General features: G+C 37.3%; 1 protein-coding gene across 1 annotated transcript in view; it reads right to left on the bottom strand.

Moving 5' to 3' along the window:
- The window catches only part of LOC150018872 (putative ATP-dependent RNA helicase DDX10), a 324,877-nt gene that overhangs the window by 105,441 nt on the left and 195,790 nt on the right, over positions 1-23,646 (bottom strand). Inside the window, exon 16 of the mRNA XM_090265897.1 lies at positions 16,180-16,236. Within this exon, the coding sequence (XP_090122023.1) occupies positions 16,180-16,236 (57 nt within the window). The remainder of the gene's footprint in view (positions 1-16,179; positions 16,237-23,646) is intronic.

The raw sequence follows: 23,646 nt of genomic DNA, 5'->3' as shown, positions 1-23,646 counted from the left end.
ATTATTTGCAGATGACATGATAATGTACATAGAAAACACTACAGGCTCCACGAAAAAACTACTCAACCTAATACGTGAATTTAGCAAAATAGTGGGATACAAAGTCAATATTCAGAAATCGAAGGCATTTTTGTACATCAACCATTAAATATCAGAAACAGAAACTAGGGGGAAAATCCCATTTACCTAGGAATAAACTTAACCAAGGAGGTAAAAGACCTGTATTCAGAAAACTACAGAACACTGAAAAAATAAATTAAAGAAGATACAAATAAATGGGAGCATATACCATGTTCATGGATTGGAAGAATTAACATCATTAAAATGTCCATACTACCCAGAGCAATCTATAGATTCAATGCAATTTTTATTAAAATACCAATGGCATATTTCCGTGATCTAGAACAAATATTTCAAAATTTTATATGGAACCAAAAAAGACCCCAAACAGCCTCAGCACCTTGAGAAGGAAGAACAAAGTAGGAAGGATCTTAATATCTGATATCAAACTATATACTACAAAACACTGTAATCAAAACAGGTTGGTACTGGCATTAGAACAGACATATAGGTCAATGAAACAGAATAGAGCCCAGAAATAAATCCATGTCTCTATGGTCAATTAATATTTGACATAGGAAGCATAAGCATACAATGGAGTAAAAATAGCCTCTTCAATAAATGGTATTGGGAGAACTGAAATAGTACATGCAAAAAAAAAAAAAAAGAAAGAAAGAAAGAAAAGAAACTAGACCACCAACTTATACCATAATACACCACAATAAACTCAAAATGAATAAAAGACTTGACCATAAGCTATCAGATCATAAAAGTCCTAGAAGAAAACACAGACAGTAAAATTTCAGATACCCCACGCAGCAATACTTTTGCAGATATATTCTTAGGGTAAGGGAAATAAAGAATAAACAAATAGGACTATATGAAATTAAAAAGTTTCTGTATAGCTAAGGAAAACATCTTCAACATAAAAAAGGAACCAACTGTATGGGAAAACATATTTTCCAAGGATACCTCAAACAAGGGTTTGAGCTCCAAACTATATAAAGAATTCATACAATTCCACACCAGGAAGACAAACAATAGAATTAAAAAATGGACAAAGGGCCTGAACAGGTTCTTCTCCAAGGAGGACATACAGATGGCCCATAAGCATATAAAAGGATGCTCAACATCACTGGCCATCAGAAGATGCAAATTAAAACCACAATGAGATTTCACCTCACTTCAGTCAAAATGGCTGTCATTAACAAATCAACAAACAAGTGCTGGAGAGAATGTGGAGAAAAGGGAACAATAATGCACTGTTGGTGGGAATGCAGACTAGTGAGCTACTGTGGAAAACAGTATGGTTTTTCCTCAAAAAACTAAAAATGAAACTGCCTTTTGATCAAGTGATCCTACTGCTGGGATTACAGCCTAAGAATCCTGAAACAGCAATTCAAAAGAACCTATGCACCCCTATGTTCATAGCAGCACTATATAAAATAGCCAAGTGCTAGAAACAGCCCAAGTGCCCATCAGTAAATGAGGGGATCAAAAATTGTGATATATTTACACAATGGAATACTACACAGCAGAAAGAAAAAAGGAAGTCTTATCTTTTTGACAGCATGAATGGACCTGTGATTATTATGCTAACTGAAATAAGCCAGGAGGTGCAAGACAAAGATTGTATGATCTCACCTATAAAAGAAACCTAATGACCAAAACAAACAAACGAGCAAAATAGAACCAGAGGCATGGAAACAAGAACAGACTGACAGTGACCAGAAGGGGGGAGGGAGAGGGATAAATGGGGGGAAGAAGGAGAAGGGTCTAGCCAAGAACAGGTATAAAGGACCCATGGACATGGACAACAGGGTGGGGATTGACTGTGGGAGAGGAGCAGGGGAGAGAGAAACAGGGAAAAATTAAGACAACTACAACAGAACAACAATAAAAAATAAAAATAAAGACATGGAAGGCCCACATAGATTTTTGTACCACAGTCCGAGAATCATTAAAACCACGTTTTACAGTGCCTTGTAGACATGTCTCTATTTCTAAGTTTATACAAAAGGATTCTGAGTTGTGAAGCAAAATCTTAAGAAAAAAATGAAAAACATATATTTGCCCTCCACCCAGTGTATTTGATATTTTTGTATACTGTGTTGGAAAATAATGATGGTATAATCTCCCAACAGCCAACAACAGCTTTATTAACAGCCAAACGAAGTTATCTCATCATGCAGACCGTTAATGAATGGTAATATGTATAAAAATATGGATCAATGACTTTAAACATCAATCTTCTCAATCATGATGATCACACACACGTACACATGCTCATATAGTTTCTACAAAGTCGAGTATGTGTTATCCATTAGAATACATACACTCAACCATATAATGATCAACTGACCACAATGATCCAAATAAAGTTAATTTGTTCTATTAGAGATCTGTCTACAAATCATCAACTTAAGCATAAAAATGTCAAATTATCTCTAATTTGGGACAAGCAGAATAAACCACGATGACTATAAAGGGCATTACAGAAATTGGTTTTTATTTCTTAGTACAATCTGAACTCATCCTAATGTATTGATATGGACCTAAATGATCACCCAACTGAACAGAGTCCATCAGGACATAGAACATTTAATAACATAATTATTGTCTACAATATAAACTAAGGGAATATGCATATAATATGAGTGAACATAAGCACATGAACACTTTTTTGGCACCTTGCTCAAATGTGTTTTGGGTCTTTTCCTCCCTAATTTTATGTGACTAGAACATCTTATTTTGCAAGTTTTATAAAAGAAACAACATTCTTTATGAAATATAAGAAAAAACAAATCCTCAAAGTGTCATTCAAGTTCTGTCTCAAATTAATCTGGTATTGCATTGCAAGTTTAAAAGCAATAAGTCTGACTTGTTCTCTGAAAAATTTCTTCTTGTTCTCAGGATTAGTGGCTTGCACAGGACAAGTTTAGGATGACCCTTAACACCCACTGCAGCTCGCAGCAGTCACAAGTCAGAAGGTAGAGACGAATCTGCATCTCAGTGCTAGCTCTCTCATGGTCTAACCACATTTGAATAGGCTGCAATTATTCAAGTAACAAATATTCAGTGCCATCAAATACAATATGCATCATGACACTGCCAACATAGAACTAACAGAATCCTCTATTTTGGTTAATGAACGAACATTTATGAGCAAGGTACTAAATGATAGAGTGAAGTCACTACTTCTATGGGGGTTATGTTCCAAAGTCAGCAAGCAAGGTATAAACCAACATGATGAACCTTCTAGATTAACTCTTCTATCACCCATAAAGTACAACCCACATAGTTTTATATAATCACCTACAATAAAGTTTGAGGACTGCTAAGTTAGACAAAAGGAGGGAAGAAAGGGAAAACCATATGTACATATTAGTACATTTCCACCTTTAAGTTAATTCATTAAATTCTTAGCAAATAGGGTATGGCGCAAGTATCCTAAAAGGATTCTGACTGCTTACAGAGTTTAATACATTCTGTCTTAACATCAAAGATATATAACCTGGATATAAGTTAGTGAATTTGTTTGAAATTGTGATGAACAAATAAGGTGGGGTTGGAGAGGAGCAACAACTCTGGTGAGCACTGGATGTGTTCGTGAGTACACCCACAGTTAGGCAGAAATTTAAATGCACTGGAGGCAACTCTGCTGTATTCTATGGGCCCAATTACTGGTTTTCAAGAAGACTGTAGTTGGTATAGCATTGGCATGTAAATATTAATTTTAAGAATGAATATACCTGTATTTCATTGACTCGTTCACTAAATATTTATGGGCATTTACTATTGTGCAAGTCATGAAAAATCTCAGTTGCTGCTCACAAGGAGTTTAACAATGAAAGAAGTAATCATTAAGTATCATGGCAAAATAACGTAAAAAAAGTAGAGTGGAACAGAATGAAAAAAAAAATCTATTTATGCCTGGAGGCAGGAAAGGCTTCAAGAAGAAACAGGAGGAAGAAGCAATGGAGCAGACATCTTAGGCATTAGGGAAAGTTCATGTAAAAGTAAAAAAGTATAGGAGAATATAGTATGCTTAACTGATCTTCACAGACTGGAAATGATAAATTGTTTCATAATATTTCACTCATTAAAAAAAAAATTGATTTCTGCCCAAGATGGAGGCGTAGGAAGACACGCTGCACCTCCCTACTCAACTAAGAAGAAATACATCTTCCTCAAAACTATAAAAAACAATCAGAAGTTCCAGAAACTCAAACTTAAGGGAAGTTCAACAAAGAAATAAAGAAATACTCATCCAGACAGGTAGGAGGAGTGGAGCCAGAGCAGAGACAATGCAGTGTGGTGCACCCGCGGTGGCACCAGCGGCACTGGGGCGATGACACGGGGGGCAGTGCAGACAGCACCAGCAGCACTGGCAGCAGCAGAGGCAGTGGTGGCACAGTGGCTGGCGCTAGCCAGTGGAAAGTGCAGTCACAATTTAAAAAGTCAGGAAGGAAACCTGAGGAACTATCTCAGCCCCACACCAGACTAGGCAGTTCACAGTTCTAGCACTGGGGGAAAATAAAGCCACATTGCTTCTGACTGTGCAAACCAGTGGGGGTTGGGGCGGAGGAAGAAATTTCTGGTCTCTCAGCAGATTCCCTTTGTTTAGCGGAAAAGGGGCAAATGCTGAACAGGTGGCATGGTTCCCTCTCAGACCACTTCCCCACATACAGTGCCACAACGTGGTGAAACAGGTCACCCTCACACTGATAAATACCTAAGGCTCTGTCTCTTACAATGTAACAGGTGCGACAGCTCTACCCAAGACACAGAGGCAAACACAAAAGGGTGTCGAGGGGAGGAAACAAAGAAGTGTGGCCGAAAGGAGGGAGCCAATCAAGTTTCCAGTGGGAGAACTGAGCAACGAGGAGATAGGCAACCTAACAGATGAACAGTTCAAAACACTGGTGATAAGATGCTCACAGACTTGAGAGTTAATATTAAGTATGATAGGGAAGAGATGAAAGCACTGCTAAGTGAAACTAAGGAAAATACAAACGACACCAATAGTGAAGGGAAGGAAACCAGGGTTTAAATCAATGATTTGGAACATAAGGAAGAAAGAAACAATCAGTACAGAAGGAGGAAACAAGAATTGAAAAAAACGAGGAGAGGCTTAGGAATTTCTGGGTCAACTTTAAAGGTGCCAACATCTGATTCACAGGGGTGCCAGAAGGAAAAGAGGAAAGGCATGAAATTGAAAACCTAGTTGAAAAAATAATGAAAGAAAACGTCTCTAATTTGGTGAAGGAAATAGACATACAGGTCCAGGAAGCACAGAGAGTCCGAAAAAAGCTAGACCCAAAGAGAACCACACCAAGACACATCATAATTAAAATGCCAAAGGTTAAAGATAAAGATAGAATCTTAAAAGCAGCAAGAGAAGAGAGTTACCTACAAAGGGGTGCCTATAAGACTATCAGCTGATTTCTCAAAAGAAACTTTGCAGGCAAGAAAGGACTGACAAGCAGTATTCAATGTGATGAAAAGCAAGGACCTGCAACCAAGATTACTCTATCCAGCAAAGCTATCATTTAGAATGGAAGGGCAGATGAAGTGCTTCCCAGACAAGGTAAAGCTGAAGGAGTTCATCATCACCAAGCCATTATTATATGAAATGTTAAAGGGACTTATTTAAGAAAAAGAAGATCAAAACTATGAATATTAACCCTGGCTGGTGTGACTCAGTGGATTGAGCGTCGGCCTGTGAACCAAGTGTCGCTGGTTCGATTCCCAGTCAGGGCACACAACTAGGTTGCATGTCAGGTCCTCAGTTGAGGGTGCGAGTGAGAGGCAACCACACAGTGATGTTTCTCTCCCTTTCTTTCTCCTTTCCTCTCTCTCTAAAAAACAAATAAATAAATAAACAAATAAATTATAAAAAAAAAATCTATGAACATAAAAATGACAACAAACTCACAGATATCAACAACAGAATCTAAAAAATAAAAACAAAACCAAAGAGGAACAGAAACATAAGTGTAGGGATCAGTAGAGGGGTATCAGCTGGGAGGGTAAAGGGGGAGGAAAAAGGAAATGGTGCAGGGATTAAGAAGCATAGTTAGTAGGCTCAAAATAGACTGGCGGATGTTAAGAACAGTACAGCAAATGGTGAAGCCAAAGAAGTTATATACATGACCCATGGACATGAACTAAGTGGGGTGGAATTCCTGGAGGGTAGGGGGGTAAATGGGTAGAGGGGAGGAAAGGGAAAGAAATTGGGACAACTGTAACAGCATGATCAATAAAATATACTTAAAAATTGAGTACTGGGATTATGATGAGGTTTTATAGAAACCAAGAGGAAATTAACAATACTTTGTATTTACCAGTGGTTCTGCAACTTACTTTTCTGTTTCTTAATGTTACCTACTATAAAATAGAATTAATTGTAGATAAGGAGAGTAATTTCATGAGAAATAATTGTTTACTTGCAATTTCTGTTTTAGCTTTTAAGATTCTCAAATGATAATACTTTTAACTGCATTGGAAATGCAGTGACAGTAAAGCCTATTCCATAAGTGTTACGTTACAGGCTTTAGAGTTCTGTAAAGTAGATTCAGGGCTGGGCTGTGCCATATTTTAGCCATGTGATATTGGGGACGTTACTTATATTTCCTAACCCAAATTACCTCATCTAAAAAAACAAAACAAAACAAAAAACAGCGCTGTTTGTGAAGATTAAAGCAATAATGAAGGCAAAGTCTTTAATCACAATATTTGCAACACAGTATGCAGTCAGTGAATGATAGCAGCTACTAATCACTACAATGTTTTACACTGGCCATGGAAATCATATTCCAAACTGATGCTGCTAGTACAACTCATATTATAGACAGACAGACAAAAAAAAAAAAAACACAAACAAAAAAAACTCTTTACAAAATCTTTTGGTAAATTTAACCTTGATGTTATTGAAACTTTCAATATTACTTGGGTTACAGTCTTTAATAAGTGGTGAGACTGAGAGTAGTATTAATAAATTATGACACCTTGAAAAAATACAAGGTCTGTCCAGAAGGTATCCAGCCATGTAATACGAAAAATAAAAACATTTACTGAAGAAGATACAAGATACAAGAAACAATGTACATAGGACAATGGTGCTCAGTCTCCTTCAAAGCAGGTACCTTCTCCCAATCACCACCAGCTGCCCAGTATTATCTTCCTGAATATCATTGACAATCTGAAATCTCTTCCCTTTCAAAGTTGATCTTAGTTTTGGGAAGAGCCAGAAGTCACAGGGCGCCAAATCTGAGCTGTAGAGGTGCTGAGTCACCTGGATGATTTGATATTTCACCAGAAAACTGTGCATGAGATGTGATGTATGAGCGGACGTGTTGTGATGAAGCTGCCAATCATCAGTCGCCCATAGCTGTGGCCTTCTGAATCATCCCCAGAGTTTCCACAGAGGAATGTTCAAGCGTAACATAAAATCTGATGCAGATTTGTTTCTCTAATCGCTCAGTCAATTTGAATGTGACGGCCACACAGTACACAAGCTCACTCAACAGTGTCTACCGTCCCCACTGACTAGTACAGTGAAGTCATCATTGCTCATGTATGTACATTCCTGTCCACTCTCCTTGGCTGCCAGGTTACATCAATGTTGTGAAACCATTGTTACATTAACAATGGCTGGACTCTTTCCGGACATACCTAATAAACTCTAAATCTAAAAAACTAAACTACATTCAGTGCTCTTTGGTATTTTCCATAGTTAATATGAAGGAGTTAAGGTAGAATAAAAACCACCGACAGATTTGAGATCTAGCCCAGTTTTGCTCTTATTTAACTGTAAGACCTTAGAAGAATCATCTATTCATCAAGGGTCTTCATTTCCTCATATGCTAAAAATTATTTGGAATATAAGCGTTCTCTTTAAGTACGTACTCCCTGGGAAGTGGGAATAGAGTTACTACTGTTTAATGAGCATGGATTTTCAGTTCAGGATAATGAGAAGGTTCTAGAGCCGGATAGTAGTAGTGGTTGCACAACAGTGTGATTGTAATTAATGCCAAATGGTACACTTAAAGATGGTTAGAACACTAAATTTTATGCTACGTATATTCTACCCAGTAAAAAATACTAAAAAATTTTAAGTCTGTGTTCTGTATCTCTTAAAGCCATTCATTCACCCATTCATTCATTCAAATATTTATTTATTAAGTGCTTATTATGAAACAAGAACTATGACAGGGATACAAAGAAAAAGACAGAGTTGAGATGGAAAGACACATTATTCAAATAAGTGCTATAAACTCTCAGATGCTTTATACAGGATACTGAAATAGGAGTTATAAAGCAGGAGTCTACTATGTCTGAGAGGGTCAAAAAATTATTAAAAGGAGAACTAAATAAGCTGAGTTTCAAAAGAACAGCATGTACTCGTATGCAGATGATACCATGAATAGAGCTATCCCTTCTTCATGACTAGAGAAAGACAATTCCCTGACAAGAGAACCCTGGAAGAAGCTCTTAAACAATACAAGATAGTTAAAAGTTCAAATTTGTAATCCCCTTCTTCATTATAAAGGGGGTGAGGGGGGAGGAGAGAAGGAAAGAAAGAAAGCATTACATTAATCCTCAAGCAAACCAAACCAACACTAGAATCACAATAAAAGCTAAATCTCCTTGGGTTTTCACTGCTAACTTAGATATTAAAGAGAAAAAAAGCACATAATCTAAAAGACTCAGCACTGTTTATTTAAAAAGCACAAGCATAGCATAATGGGTCTTATTTTAGTACTAAAACAAGGTATTATTTGAGCAGTTTGCTTAAAGAAACTGAATGACTCATTTAGAGCACCACTAAGTAAGTGTATCGGAGCAGCAAATGGTGTCCTGGAAGAGTTCAGTCCTTCAAAAGAGAAAACAATTTACTTTTAGGGAGCACCTTTGTTTTCCTGGGAATTGTGACTATAAACAAGTTTATGTTCCCATTATCTTGTTTTTAATTTTACCAAAAGATGTTTGGTTTAAAATTAACAGATTTTGTAGAGCCCTTGTAATCCTAACCATATTATGAACAAAGAAAGAGAGTGGTAACATTTCAATACTATGAAATGCTGAAAGAAAGCAAGAAAGCAAGAAAAAAGAAAAGGAAGGAAAGACAGAAGGAAGAACAGAGGGAAGGAAGGAAGGAAGGAAGGAAGAGAACAAGAAAAGAAAAAAGCCAGGGGAGTTAAAAGGAGACACATGAAATGAGGGAAATTTCCTCCCAAATTGAAGAAAAATCTTAATTTGGTGTTAGTCATAAAGCACTGCCAATAAGGAATACATGCAAAGTCTTAAGATCTAGAAAAGTTAGAAATGACCGTTACTAACATTTATCAATGTATATCTGTAGCTTTATAATGAGAGAGAATCCTTTAGCAGGTTAGCTGACAGTAAGATATGAAGAAAAAATAGCAGTTATCAACAAATGTTCAAAAAGGCTGAGAACCTGTACTGGGAATTGCACTGAGTACAACTCCTACTTTTTTGTTACATAGTTCAGATCAAGATTGTGTGGGGCCAAAATATAAACACGATTAAAAATGACGATGCCATATATACCCTTCGAAGCTCAGAAACAGAAATGACATGTTCAGGGTGACCCAGCAATGTAGACCCAAGCCTGCTTCTATTCCCTGTTCAGAGTTCTCTCCTTACTCAATGTATTTCCTATTAGTAATTTTCTATGAATAGTTGTTAGCCCATGTACCATAGATCAGGTTTGATTTTTTAAGAAAAAAAAGGTAAAAGGTTATATACAGAAAAGGCACAGGGCAATAACAATAACTGGGAATAAGAATTCACGTAGGCCCAGTACACATATCAATTGTGCCATCAGAAGCCAGGGGCAATGGATAAGTCATTTACTTGCTTTTGGCATTCACTCATTTGGGTACTCTGAAAATATTAAGCATGTATTTTTGTATTTTTGTATTTAAGTAGAACTATCATTTCAAATAGAAGTGTCCCTGGAAGCTCAGTATACATAAAAAAAAAATAATAATAAAGTTTTTCCGATTAATAACAAAATGGAAGCATAGAGTCCTGCCCAAATAACCCTCTTGTCTCCTGGGGGTTGTGCCGCAAATACCTCCGCTGAACCCCTAAGCCACTCAAAGTACTATTTAAAGTTACTGGAGTAGATCAGTAAAAGCCCTACAGATCTTAAATTTCATGGACCAGAAAAAATTCAAAAAAGATTTGGAAGGATTGAGTTTTTACTTTATCAAGAAATGATTATTTTAAAAATCATTATTTTATAAATGAAAGGACAATCCAGAGCCAAAAAAATGGAAAGAAGTTTCTATCAAAATTTATAAATTTAGCTTTGCTTTATGAAACTACTGGCAGCCAGAGAAAAGACATTATAGACTGCTACATTAGAAAAGCACTCCAGGTCATCTCTCTCAAGCCTACTCATGTCCTAAAATTATACAATTTCTGTTTCTTTGGATCTCCAACCCTGAAAGAACTGAGACCACCTTAGGTAGCCAAAGCACTGTCTCCTAAAACTATCTGTTAGTAAATAAAGTGCCCCAGGGTCAGCAAAATAAAAATGCAATAAAAACCAGGCAAAAAATAAAGTTAAAATGTACAACCATTAAACTTCAACCTGAAAATGTATGACATAATCTTAGTTATTTTAATATCAAATTCCCACACCTAAAAGTAAGAATCATAAGCATCATCTGGAATATGTTCAAAGCAATGCTTAGTTTTCGAGTGTTTAAGTGCTGTTTCCTACTCTTTGCTCCTCCATCTTCAGAGTTCAGTTTCATCAACCTCATACATTTTAAAAATAAATTCTTTCTTTTCAAAAGCAGCATAGCACTGAGATATTTCTGGGGATCTATTTCCTCAAGTTTCAGCACTGTTGTTACTTTCTTCACATTTCTGCAAAATCCCACAGACTGGTACAAACACTTGTGACCATCAAAGTAACATGAGGATATCTAGCTGGATAATGAGAAGAAGCTATATTTCCAGGATTATACAACCTCCCTAAACTCAAAAAAGCAATGTGGTCTATTGATCACTGCTGCAACTATTTTTTCATATCTCAATTTAAAATTTCTAAGTTATATGTATATACAACATCCTGTCAAGAAAAGTAAAAGTCCATTGTGCATTTCAAATATTTCCCTACTACTGTCTTGATAGCCAAAAACCTCTATCTCCCAAATCACTAAATATTGGGAGTCCAGAAAACCTTAAAAGTTTCAACTGCATGTTTCTCTCCTACTCCTGATACTGCATGTAACATATTCTAGGCAGATCTTAGATATAACTTTTATATAACCTATTCTAGGCAGATCTTAGATTTATCTTTTAACAAAAAGTTGTAACTGATTCCAGAGAGGTCCATTCCAATTTTATTTTATTGCACTCAGGCTTTAAAGCAATTTTCTTAGGAATATTTTCTATGTCAGGGAAGAGATAACCACCAACCATCATTTGAAAAATTGAAAACTCACCATTATCTCTTCTCTTGGAAATAAAGACAATTCCATTAATTTCTATTCAAACACTTTATTCCAATTAAAAAAGTTCTGCATCCTCTATGTTTTTCTTAATAAATAAATGTATTTGCTGACAGAAGCACAAATAGGGCAGAAAGACAGTCATGTGAGTCCCTTTCTCACACTTTCAGTTTCTATGCACTGATTTCTTAGAACAGCTAAAATTAGGTAAGACCACAATTTCTTGGCATAGAATGTCTACAAATACCACTTTCTTTCTACCACTAAAGCACCATCTGGAAATCTTACAGGTTCAGTGACTGAAGGATATTCCAGACTGAAGCTGACCAAAGGGTCTCAGAAGGCACAGCCTCAAATTACACGATTATGTTTAAACATATTAAAAAGAGGACAAAGTTTACTCTAAAAACTATCATGTCCATCATTTAAAGCACAGACACACAGGTAACAGGAAACCTGATCATTCACATTCTATATTTCTTCTTAGACATCACAGAACTTTGGGCCATCACCACTTTACAGAATCCTTCCTGACAGCATCGGTTCCCACGCCGTCCCCCCTCCCCCCACCTGCTTGCAGCTGTCTGGGAGTTTCCCATGACAGTGGGGTGCGTCAACCCAAGCCCCGTTTGGCCTTGATCAGCCCTCAGACTCACAGCTGCAAGATAAATGACTGAATTCAATAGTTTCTTTTTTTCTTCCCCCTATAAAACAGCCCCCTCCTTCCCTAGGAGGCAGGAGTCAGGCCATTCATGGCACGCTTCCTACCCACTTGCTAATTCCCTCAATAAACTTCTTTTCTTCTGCTCACTGCCTATTAATGGTTCTCTGAGCGACTCCGTTATTATACTTCCAAATGATATCTTCTGGGTCTGTTCAAAGGGGCACCTGAAGAGCCATGAGGACCTGCATCTCCATCACTTTCATTTGAAAAAAGCGCAATGTATAAAGATTGGTTTCCTTGGGCTCCATCAGTCAGCCTGAATCTGTCACTGCTGTAGTCTCTGGTGTCTCCAGGAATGTTTGAGCCCTGGCTACAACCCATCCAATCATCCCTCTGCTAATATCACTTACAAGAGGACTGCCACCTCTGAGCACTCAGACAAAGCTGTGAAATGGAGGCAGATCAACTATTCAGAGTGATACTAAAATACAGCCTTTGTCTATTGAAAGCACCTGGCTGAGGAGCAAAGCCACGTCAACTACAGAGCATCTTCTATTTATTTCCAGTACAATCAATCCTTGGTGGTTATACAGAAATGAGATGTCCTCTTGACAATAAATTCCTCCTCCTTTCTTAAATGTCAAAAAACAAACACATATGACAAATATGGGAGGGGTTAAGAGTAAAGGGATGGGTTTAGCTGGAGGAGTTCACTTTAGAGATCAGCCCCAATGGAAAATGTGAACTCTGCTGGCCTTTACAACCTTTGGTCTGTATAGTTCCCAGCTGGCACAAAATCAAAACCAAATACATACACCAATTTATGAGAAAATAAAAGAAGAGGCATAAGAGGCAACCTCAAGGGTGAGAGTAATTTCTCACATTTTAAACACAATGAAAGATAAAGCATACAGTATCAACAAGTATTAAAAAAACATACTTAGTAATACACAGATATGCATGAAATACACACAAAAGAAATACAATGAAGGACTTCCGGCCAAGATGGAGGCTTAGATGGACACGCTAGGTCTCCCTCTACAACTAGAGAGGAATACAACTACTTCAAAACAAAGGATAACTAGAAATTCCAGAAAATAAAACTACACGGAAGTCCAACACATGAAGTTACAAACCAGCGGTGCCATTTGGGCAGGTAAGAGTTAAAGAGGGCAGTGCTGTTTGCGGTTGCACCCGGAGCGGCGGGCAGCGAGGAATCCCGGCTGCGCAAGCCCCTGGCGGTTCGCGACCCCGACGAGGAATCCCGGCTACGCAAGCCCCTGGCGGTGCGCGACTCCGGAGCTGGGGAGAGCGGCCGCCGCATCGCCTTGAACAGTGAGGCCCAGGGGGACGGGAGGACGGATCCCGGTCTCCTAGCTGAATAACTGTGTGAATCCATCTTGGACCCCCGCCCCCAAAGAAAGCACCACAGGGCTGCGAAATAGGTCGCGGACAGGCAGGCGCCGGTCGCTGATTGGTGACGCCAAACGGCGCCGCCGGTCGCTGGGTCATTACGAGTACACAGGCACTGCCCCCGACAGCCGGCCCAAGAAAACAAAACGCATCTGTCAAAATGAGGCAGACAACTATAGAAATACCGGTGACACAACTCACCAGACAGCAGATAGAGAACCTGACAGATGAACAGATAAGAAACCTGTCAGAGGCTCAGTTCTGGGCCATTGTTATCAGGTGGCTTACAGAATTCACAAAAGAGCAGGAAAAAGATAAGAAAGAAGCGAAAAAATTTCATAACGAAAGGAACAAAACCGCATACGAGATAGAAGGTGAGAAAAAATCCAGAGTTCATTTCAACAAACTGGAATATGGAGAAGGAACAAGCAGTCAACCAATGCAGCGAGAGGAAATGGGAAGCAACAATGAGAGGATCAGAAACCTCTGGGACAGCTATAAAAGGCCCAACATAAGAATCATTGGTTTGCCAGAGAGTGAGGAAGATGAACTAGAACTTGAAAAATTGAGTGAAAATATAATAAAGGAGAACTTCCCAGACTTGGGGAAGGGAATAGACTTGCAGGTCCAGGAAGCAAGGAGAGTTCCCAAGAGACTGGACCCAGGGAGAACCACTCCAAGACACATTATAATCAAAATGTCAAAAATTAAAGATAAAGAGAGAATCTTAAAAGCAGGAGGAGAGAAGAAAAGAATTATGTACAAAGGGGTCCCAATTAGACTATCAACAGACTTCTCAAGGGAAACCCTACAGGCAAGAAGGGACTGGCAAGAAATATTCAAAGTAATGAAAATCCAAAACCTACAACCACGAATACTCTATCCAGCGAAATTGTCATTCAGAATAGAAGGACAGAGAAAGTGTTTCCAGGACAAAATAAAACTGAAAGAGTTCATTAGATCCAAACCACTGTTATATGAGATGTTAAAGGGACTGGTTTAAAAAAACAGAAGCTAAGGAGATGAAACAAAGGCAAACTAAATAGGCAACGAGAGTGGAAAAGAACCGTGGGTACGGGAAGCATATTGGGGGGAGGTCAACAGGGAGGGGGAATGGGGAAAGGGAGGGAGATGATATAGGAATTGGGGATCAAGGTAGGAGGGAATGGAATAGACGGAGAGAGGTTGGGAGGAACTGTATGCACAACTAATGGACATAATCTAAAAGGGGGGGACAACTGGAGGGAGGGGGGCCACCGGGTGGAGGGGAGCAGAGGGAAGGGAAATTGGCACAAATGTAATATTTTAATCAATAGAACACATTAAATCTGAAAAAAAAAAAAAAGAAATACAATGACAAGGCTTTCTTTTGGCTCCAGATTATAACTTTCATTTTGTAATTTTACATGCAGAAATGAGAGCTTCTTAGTGAAATAAATGGGTATGTTTTTATAGGAACATGCCATATTCATTCATAAATATCAAATGCTTTCATTAAATTTAAGATTTTCTTCTTAGATTAAAATTTTCCCACTCCAGCCCTAAAATCTAATTTCCACGCCATGACAGCTCCCGTCTGCATTTTAAAAGCATATGCAGAATCTACCATCTGACTTAGCAGTCAGGTTGCACACACTGTAGCTTTGTTTCAGGCACCTTTGAAGGCAGAGTGATATTTAATATTGAATGTAAGCAGTCTTTCCATCTTGCACTGCAGAGTAATTGTTTCCCACTTCAGAACTATAACATGAGTTATCATCTCTGACTGGCTCTCTAAGTGCTATGGCTAGCATGGAAAAAAATAACAACGAACATTAGGGGCTTACTCAAGGGAGTTGGATCTTTGCTAACGGCCAAGAAGAAATCGTGGCTATTCAGGCACAACACAAAAGATACAGCGTAAGACATGACATACATTACCAGGCCTTGGTTTTAGGAAATCATTTCTCCTAAATGTCCTCAGAATACAGAAGCTGAACCTTTCTCAGTGTCAAACACACCAGATAAAAATTACTGCTGCACATGGACTATTGTATGTATGTATGCATATTTCAGCAAAACTGTACATATATACTTGCTGAAAATTACTGTTTACAGAATATGTAGTGAAAATGGGAGACACAGAGAGCTTTACCCTAGATTCTAGGAGTTGAACTGAAGCAATCAATGCTTTCAGTTATCTATTATCAGGTTGATTTCACATAGACTGCATATCAAGTGAAAAGATGATATAATTTAAAATCCTATCAGGCCTGGCTCACAGAGTTAACCATCTCCTATATTTAATAGGCACAATATATAATGAAAAATGGTTGCAGAGTAGTAGGGCAAAGGCCAATAAACAAATTATCTTAAGCATTTTTCATCCTGCATAACAGAGAAAACGAATAAATATGAGAAAGTAAATGATAGGCATACACAGGCTTAGAATCCAATTTGAATGTCATGAAGTATAAATAAATTCAAAAGGCAGATTGAAAAGAAGAGTATTTAAATTCCACTCAGTATTACAAACACTTTCTCATTAAAATATAAACCCGTCCTTACCTTTGCATGTCTCTTACTGGCTTCTCTTCTGGCTTCCCTTTCTTTCAGTCTTTTCTCCTATAAAACAGGGGGAGAATCAGCAACATACAAACTTCCAGACTACACATTCATAACAGTTTTTTCTTAAGCCAACTGATAGTTGACATTCATTTTTCATTCATTACTAAGTATTTATGAGATTGGCATATATATTCAATAATCATTAATTATGTGTCAAAGAGACCTGGAATCAAATCCCATTTCTACCACTTATTAGCTGTGCAATTCTGAACTTATTTATATTCTCTAACTCTCATTTTCTCATCTAAATGTGAAAATAATAGGAGCACATATTTCATGAAATTGGTATAAGAATTATACAAAACCTGTATCAGTATTTAGCACAATTAAGGATATATGACTGGGTACATAATCAATGTTGGCTATTAGGATAAAAAGAAGGAAAACATGTAATCTTGACTATTTCCCTTTTCCTCTGTCTAAATATAGAATTTACAAGGATATGAAATTCTCATCTTCGGGGTTCTTAGAAAAGTGGCAATATTTTCTCAAACAAAAAAACAATATAAAACCATTCTTATAAAGTAATTATTTTATTAAATTGTTTTGTAATTTCCCCATTAGTTTTCCAATGATAATAAAAGTCAGGAACTAACTTTTTTTTTTTAAAGAAAAACATATGTACAATATTAAAATTCAGAACAAATTGATCCAGCTAAAGTTGAAATGAATTTTGTTTTAAATGAAAACCTCTTTTCCTCTTCAAGAATAAAGTGTTAAGATAATAAAAAGGCTATTCTCAATCCAAAGTTCATAGCTAACAATTCATATATATTTTTAATTTTCTTTTCATGAAGTAATATGAAACTGCAACCATGATTCACTATTACATTAAACATCCATTAACATGAGAATTAACAAGTTTTCTAAATCTGGATACTTTATCATTACCATTATACTTTGTATTGTATATATATCCAAGGCTTTCTCCAGATTCAAAAGCCAATTCTAATATACACTCTGAAGAGACCTGAGGTTGCTCTGTTGCTTACAGCATTGAAAAGGACAAGCAGTTGCTATTAACCACCTTACCTGGGTTTATAGGCTCCTTTATAACAAAGTGAGAACATAAAACATAAATGTTGAAAGTCTCAAAGAGGCAGGGAGTTCAGGGAGCTCAGAGATTCACTTGCTACAGCTTCAGGCTGCATAGTAAAAAAGCTAAATTCTAAGTGAAGCTAACAAAAATTCAAATTCAAATGGTAACACCCCTAAAGCATAATGTTAAATTATGACTTTCTGTGATTATTTTTTTCTCTACCCCAGTTTTGGAGAAAATAGGTGTTACTTTTACTTCCAAATAAAACATACAACTAAAAGGGCAGATAAAACTTAAACAACGTGCAACGTTCTAAAGACACTTGAAAGTGGCAGGACAAAAGTCAGAGGAAAAGGGAAGCTAAAGAAACAAAAACCCAGAACTTGACTAGTTCATTGTCAAAAAGTTCAGTAAGTGACAGAGGCTGATCTTAAACCTGGGTCTCCATATGCCAAGTCTAGTGCGTTTTCCCAATGCATTCTAATAAAAATTGAAATGTCAGGGTTTAAAGACTTTTAACAGGCGTGACTTTAATAACAAAAGAAAATAAGACCCGGTATTATTTTAACAAGCAGCCAACTGATGCAATATTTATTATTACACTCTATCCCTGAACTAGTTCTCTGAAGAGTTTTTGAGAGTTCTGCCACTAAAGTAAAATAATCTCAATGTTTCCTCAATTAGTGGGAAGGGAATAAATATAACGGATGGCAGTTTCTAAACATCTGCACCAAATTTTCCATAAAAGTTACTAATTACTAATTTTCTAAGAACATTAGCAGACTACAAAATAAATGAAAGCAGCAAAATATTAAAGAAAAGAACTTAAAAAAACAATTGATCATAATTGTGCTTAGTTTGAGAGACAGCGTGGATGCATGTATTTGTAATTTTATCTCTCTTCTCTCTTTCACAGAAACACAATTTAGTTCTAGTTTCCATGTTTTGGAAGGTAAAATTAAGCAGAGTAGTATCTTACGTTATTCTACAAAGATCATAGTGACTTTCAAGTGTTTTGCTGATTAAACTAATTTTAAAACTCTAGCAATAAAAAACATCAAATAACTAGAAAGTAATAAAATTATACTTTTATAGGAATGTATCTGTCCATTAGCACATTATTACTATTTCTTACAGTAATAGGTCTGAATTATGAAGTATCAGCAATATGCTAGGCATTTTACATACATTTTTAAATCTACTAACAAAACTCTGAAGTATTATTATTCCCACTTTATAGATGAAAAATTGAAGAGCAAAGTGATTAAGTAATTTGTCTGTTGTCACAAAGCCAGCAAGTGATGAACCTGAGACTAAAGCTGGGTCTGGTCTATGGAGTCAATGTCCTCAACTCCCTCATCTCCAGCACACATCTGTACCCCTTACTCCTCCATTAGAAAATCTGTTTAGCTTTGTAGATGCATAGTGATTTCATCTTACTAATGTTTTATATAAATGTTGCCATTTCCTTTCATTATTAATAATTATCTGCTACCATAATGGTCTTCTCATCCTAACAGCATTTTTTTTTTCTGCTAGCATTTTGTGGACAATTATTTAATTAATTTTTGCCCACCCTAACAGATAATTAACTACATTTAACACTCACAGAGATTTTTGTTATAATTATCCAGTAGCTGGCCTTCTCCCAATACAACAGAATATTTGAAAATAGCATTTCAATGTTCCAAAGAATAACCTCATATGTTGAGAAAAACCATTTCTATTTCTATATAAGTAAACATAACCTGTATTCTGAGACTTTTCATCTAGCCAATTTAATCACAGCACAAAAAAAAATTACATTGATAATTTTCCACTACTATTGAACTCCAGTATTAATTACAATATTATAGTCAGTGAAGGATATTTTAAATTTCAAATTTCAATTGGCTATCAGAATTGACATATGCATGCAAATGGCATAATTCTTTCCTTTTAAGATTTCTGCCACAAGTCGCAGACGGATGAGAGACATCCAAAACCTTTACAATGTGAAGTGAACGTGACTTGTACACGAAATTAAAGAGCAATAAGAATAAACTTTCACCCTGGCTGGTGCGGCTCAGTGGATTGAGTGCCAGCCTGTAAACCAAAGAATCACTGGTTTGATTCCCAGTCAGGGCACATGCCTGGGTTGCAAGCCAGGTCCCCAGTTGGGAGCCTGTGAGAGGCAACCACACATTGGTGTTTCTCTCCCTCTCTTTCTCCCTCCCTTCCCCTCTCTCTGAAAATAAATCAATAAAATCTTAAAAAAAGAAAAAGAATAAACTTTCAATACTGGGTGAAACAAAAGGAAAATTAGAAAACTTTTCATTATTATCTTGAAAAGCCATGTTAGCACTTTATCTAAAAAGAGGCAAGAGTATAAATCAGTCTTTAAACAGAGAACAGAAAGTAGAATTATGCTAATCCATAATTTGGAAAAAAGATACAGGTAAGTATGATTTTCTTCCCCTTCATTAAGGCAGGAAAAAATTATTAAAAAAATAAGTATGTAAATTACACAGGGGAACAATTTTTAACATAATTCGTGTTCAGTTCGATTCTTCAGCTGTTTTAGATTTGAAAGGCATGCTGATTTCAAAACTGCAGTTAGTTTTCTTCTATCATGTCAAGTTATTCTCTGCAGCTTGTCTTAACGCTACCATTCTAGGCTGGACAAAGCCTGGATCTAGAGAAGCACTAGTGCTCTCCTATTGGCTGAGAGCAAACCTCACTCAAGTGGGGAGGGTGGGGGATGACCTTGGAGACCAGCGGCAGGTTCATACTTGTCTAGGCTATTCAGTTACACATGAGGCAGTGTGGTGAGAGGTTGTGTGCCGCTCTATATAGTGAATCGTATTCCGAAGTGTAGTCTGAGTTCTTGTCTGTATACAAGGAGTTAGCAGAATTTATTTTTTTATTTACATACATACTTATTTCCTTTCCTTCAGATCATGTCTGCCTCTGCTATTTCTCATCATAAGTGCCTAAACAACCCTGATTCATTTTGTTCTATCTGTGGCAGTTTCACCATTCCCAATCAAAGGACAAACATCAGCACATTTGTCAGGCAAGCCTATTTTGCATATTTTAAAGAAAAACTTGGTGATCAAGATAAGTCTCGGGCCCCTCACAAGGTGCGCAAGCAATGTGTTGAGAGTTGATGGATGTGGTCAAAGGGAACACATGATCAATTGCCATTTGGTATACCTATGGTTTGGCGAGAGCCCAGAAATCATTCAAGTGACTGTTAGTTTTGTATAGTGAAAACGTCAGGATATAACAAGAAAAATAAATGTAAAATAGAGTATCCTACTCTACCACCAGCTATATGCCTGGTGCCTCATTCAGCTGAAATCCCAGTGCCAGTTTTCATTGAAATACCCTCTTTTGAAAAACAGAAGTATGGTGAAGAACTAAGTGACAGCAACGATACGGATTTTGAAATTGAATATGACTCAGTTCGTAAGGGATTTGATCAGCATGAGTTGAATGATTTGGCACAAGATTTGGGACTACCCAAAAAGGCTTCAGAAACCTAGCATCAAGACTGCATGAGAAAAACTTGCTTGAAAAAGGAGCGAAGGTATCCTACTTTTGATCAAGAGAAAGTGCATTTCTGCAGTACTTTCGAAGTGATGGTGGTTTTGCCATAACACACATGGTTTAATGGAGGAATTGGGAATTCCAATCTAGAATGCAACTGAATGGTGACTGTTCATCAATAGCTCAAAGCGGAGCTTGAAGTGCGTCCTCCTCCACAATGGCAATTTATTTGATGCAGTCCCAATTGGTCATTCAGTTTGTTTTCATGAAGAATATGAAGATATAAAGAGAGTCATTGATCTGTTGCAATATCACAAGCACAATTGGATCATCTGTGTTGACCTTCAAATGGTCTGCTTCCTTCTTGGTCAGCAACGTGGATACACTAAGGATCCCTGTTTTCTGTGTATGTGGGACAGCAGAGCTCATGAGAAGCATTGGGTGGAGTCGAACTGGCCTCCAAGATCTGACCTCAAACCTGGTGATCCAAATATTCTACATGAGCCACTTGTTGACAGAAAGAACATTATAGTCCCACCTCTGCACATAAAACTGGGTCTCATGAAGCAATCTGTTAAAGCTTTGCCAACTGAAGGAGACTATTTCAAGTATCTCATGTTGGCATTTCCTAGCCTGTTGTTTGAAAAGATAAAATACCTTCATATGCATGTTTGGTAGCAGACCTTTACTACTTGTACACAATTTGACTTACAGTAACAATATGTAGCCTTAATATGAATAAAATAACTCTAAACAGTATGTTCAGATAATTTTTTCTTTATTTTGCTTTGTATGTATATTTTGCATGATTTGGGGGACAAAGGGAGGGTATCCTATACCTTAAAAAGTTTATGTGATAGAGAAAAACTGTGCTCATTTTGGATTCAGATGCCAAAAGTTAGTCAAAAATAAGTGTCAGATCTAACTCAACGACAATTGTGTCCCCCAGTGTTATAGATGTTATAAATGAAAAGACATAATGATAAAAGGTTGAAGTACAATGAATTGAGGGGAAAATATAACTGAATTTTATTAGATATAGTAACTGAGGTTCCCCTCCACATGCCTTAATTTTATGTGGTTCAAAGCCTTTAAAACCTTTATTTTCCTATTTCATTCTTGAGGATTTAGTACCAAAAGCTATTTATTTTATGCCATACAAAAAGAAGGCAATATTTTGTCTTTAGTTCTGCCATGCTATGAATGAATATAAGAAGAGCATGAAATTCAATAATAAAAACAAATTCACATAGGACACTAGCACTAAAAAATCACATTTCAAGGTACAAAATACTCCCTTTATAGATGTTATTATACTTCTTTTGGCTTCTCACACACACACTATAGTATTTAGCTTCCAGGGAAAAAAGTGCCACGAAATATGAATTTCATCAGCAGTCAGGACTGCGTATTTAAACAATTTTTATTCTATGGCAACATTGGAAATTTGTAGATTTGGAAATACAACTCATATTTCAGGAGGTGGTAGAAGCATAACCTATTTGTATGAGTCTCAGGCAACTGTCAATGTGGTAAGGAATTGGGTTCCCAGCTGTCACATAGAGAAGGAGGGGACATCGATCCTCATTTCAGTATTACAGGAACTTCTTTTTCAGTAAGAAAATTGGTCAACAAAAGTGAGTAGAAGAATACAAAGATTTTTGGCCCTGAAGATATCCCCTCCCCTCCAAGAACAAAATCTTCATAAACCTGAAGCCTTCCCAGGAACTTAGGACACAACAAGGTTGATTTGTTACCTATTCCAGGGGTCTCCAACCTCTGGTCACACCAGTAAAGGTCTGGACCTGTTAGGAAACAGGCCCCACAGCAGGAGGTAAGCTTGAATGTAATGTGCTTGAATCATCCCAAAACCAACCTCCCCCCACCAGGCCATGGAAAAAATGAAACTGGTCCCTGGTGTCGAAAGGTTCGGGGCTGCCGATATTCAACAGAGTTTCGTTTAAACAACATGAAGAATTTGCCTTCAACATATAAATGTGAAACAATTACAACATGGATATGAAGGAGAAAAATTTACATGGAAACACTAATTCACTAATAACTTATTTCAAATTCTTGCTGAGCTACTATGCACCAGGCATAGGCTCTGGGTATACAGGAATGGGCAAAACAGTCTCTGTAGTCTATGACGTAATCTGGTCAGACCCCTTAATTCCATTAGTACCAAACTCTATCCCTGCTTCTTAACCCACTCCAGCTATGGGCCATTAATCTAACAACCACTGCACCTCTCAAATACCATGTGCTATGAAAAAGAAAAAAAATTTCACAAAACAAAGAACTTAAGAAAAATAGAGATAATAAACAGTTCAAAGGCTTGACACATAGCTGATAAGATCTATGCAATTTTGAGAATTTGTCTCATTTTGGAAACTGGAATGAAAAAAGGGCTCATCTTAGTATGTTTGACTGGGTTATCACAAGGTGATTATAAGCTCATGAGAATAAAAACAGAAACCTGCCAAGCAAACATCTTCAAGTTACAGGCAAAGGTTCTGTAGTAACAGGCTAGCTTCTTTTTCATAATAACCCTGGTTGTGTTGGTAAGTAGGGAGAACTGAAAGTAGAAGGGGGATAGGGTTGTCCAGGAAGAGGATCTCTTTCCCTCCCCTGCCGTCGTCGTCGTCGTCGTCGTCGGCAGCCGTCCGTCTCGAGAGACGATGGCGTAGCTTCCTGAGAGTCTATCTGCACCGCCGAGAATGGCTGTGCAGTCCGATTTGGGAGTGACAATCCCTGCCGCACTTGGTACAGGTGAAGGCAGATGGCCGTTGTTGCTGCTGTTGACGCTGCTTCCGCCTCGATCTTTTCTGGACCGC

This window comes from Furipterus horrens, unplaced genomic scaffold (assembly GCF_987537825.1).
Source record: "Furipterus horrens unplaced genomic scaffold, mFurHor1.1.pri manual_scaffold_2, whole genome shotgun sequence".
NCBI lineage: Eukaryota > Metazoa > Chordata > Mammalia > Chiroptera > Furipteridae > Furipterus > Furipterus horrens.
The sequence above is the reverse complement of the archived record's forward strand: the minus strand, read 5'-3'. Positions and strand labels throughout refer to the sequence as shown.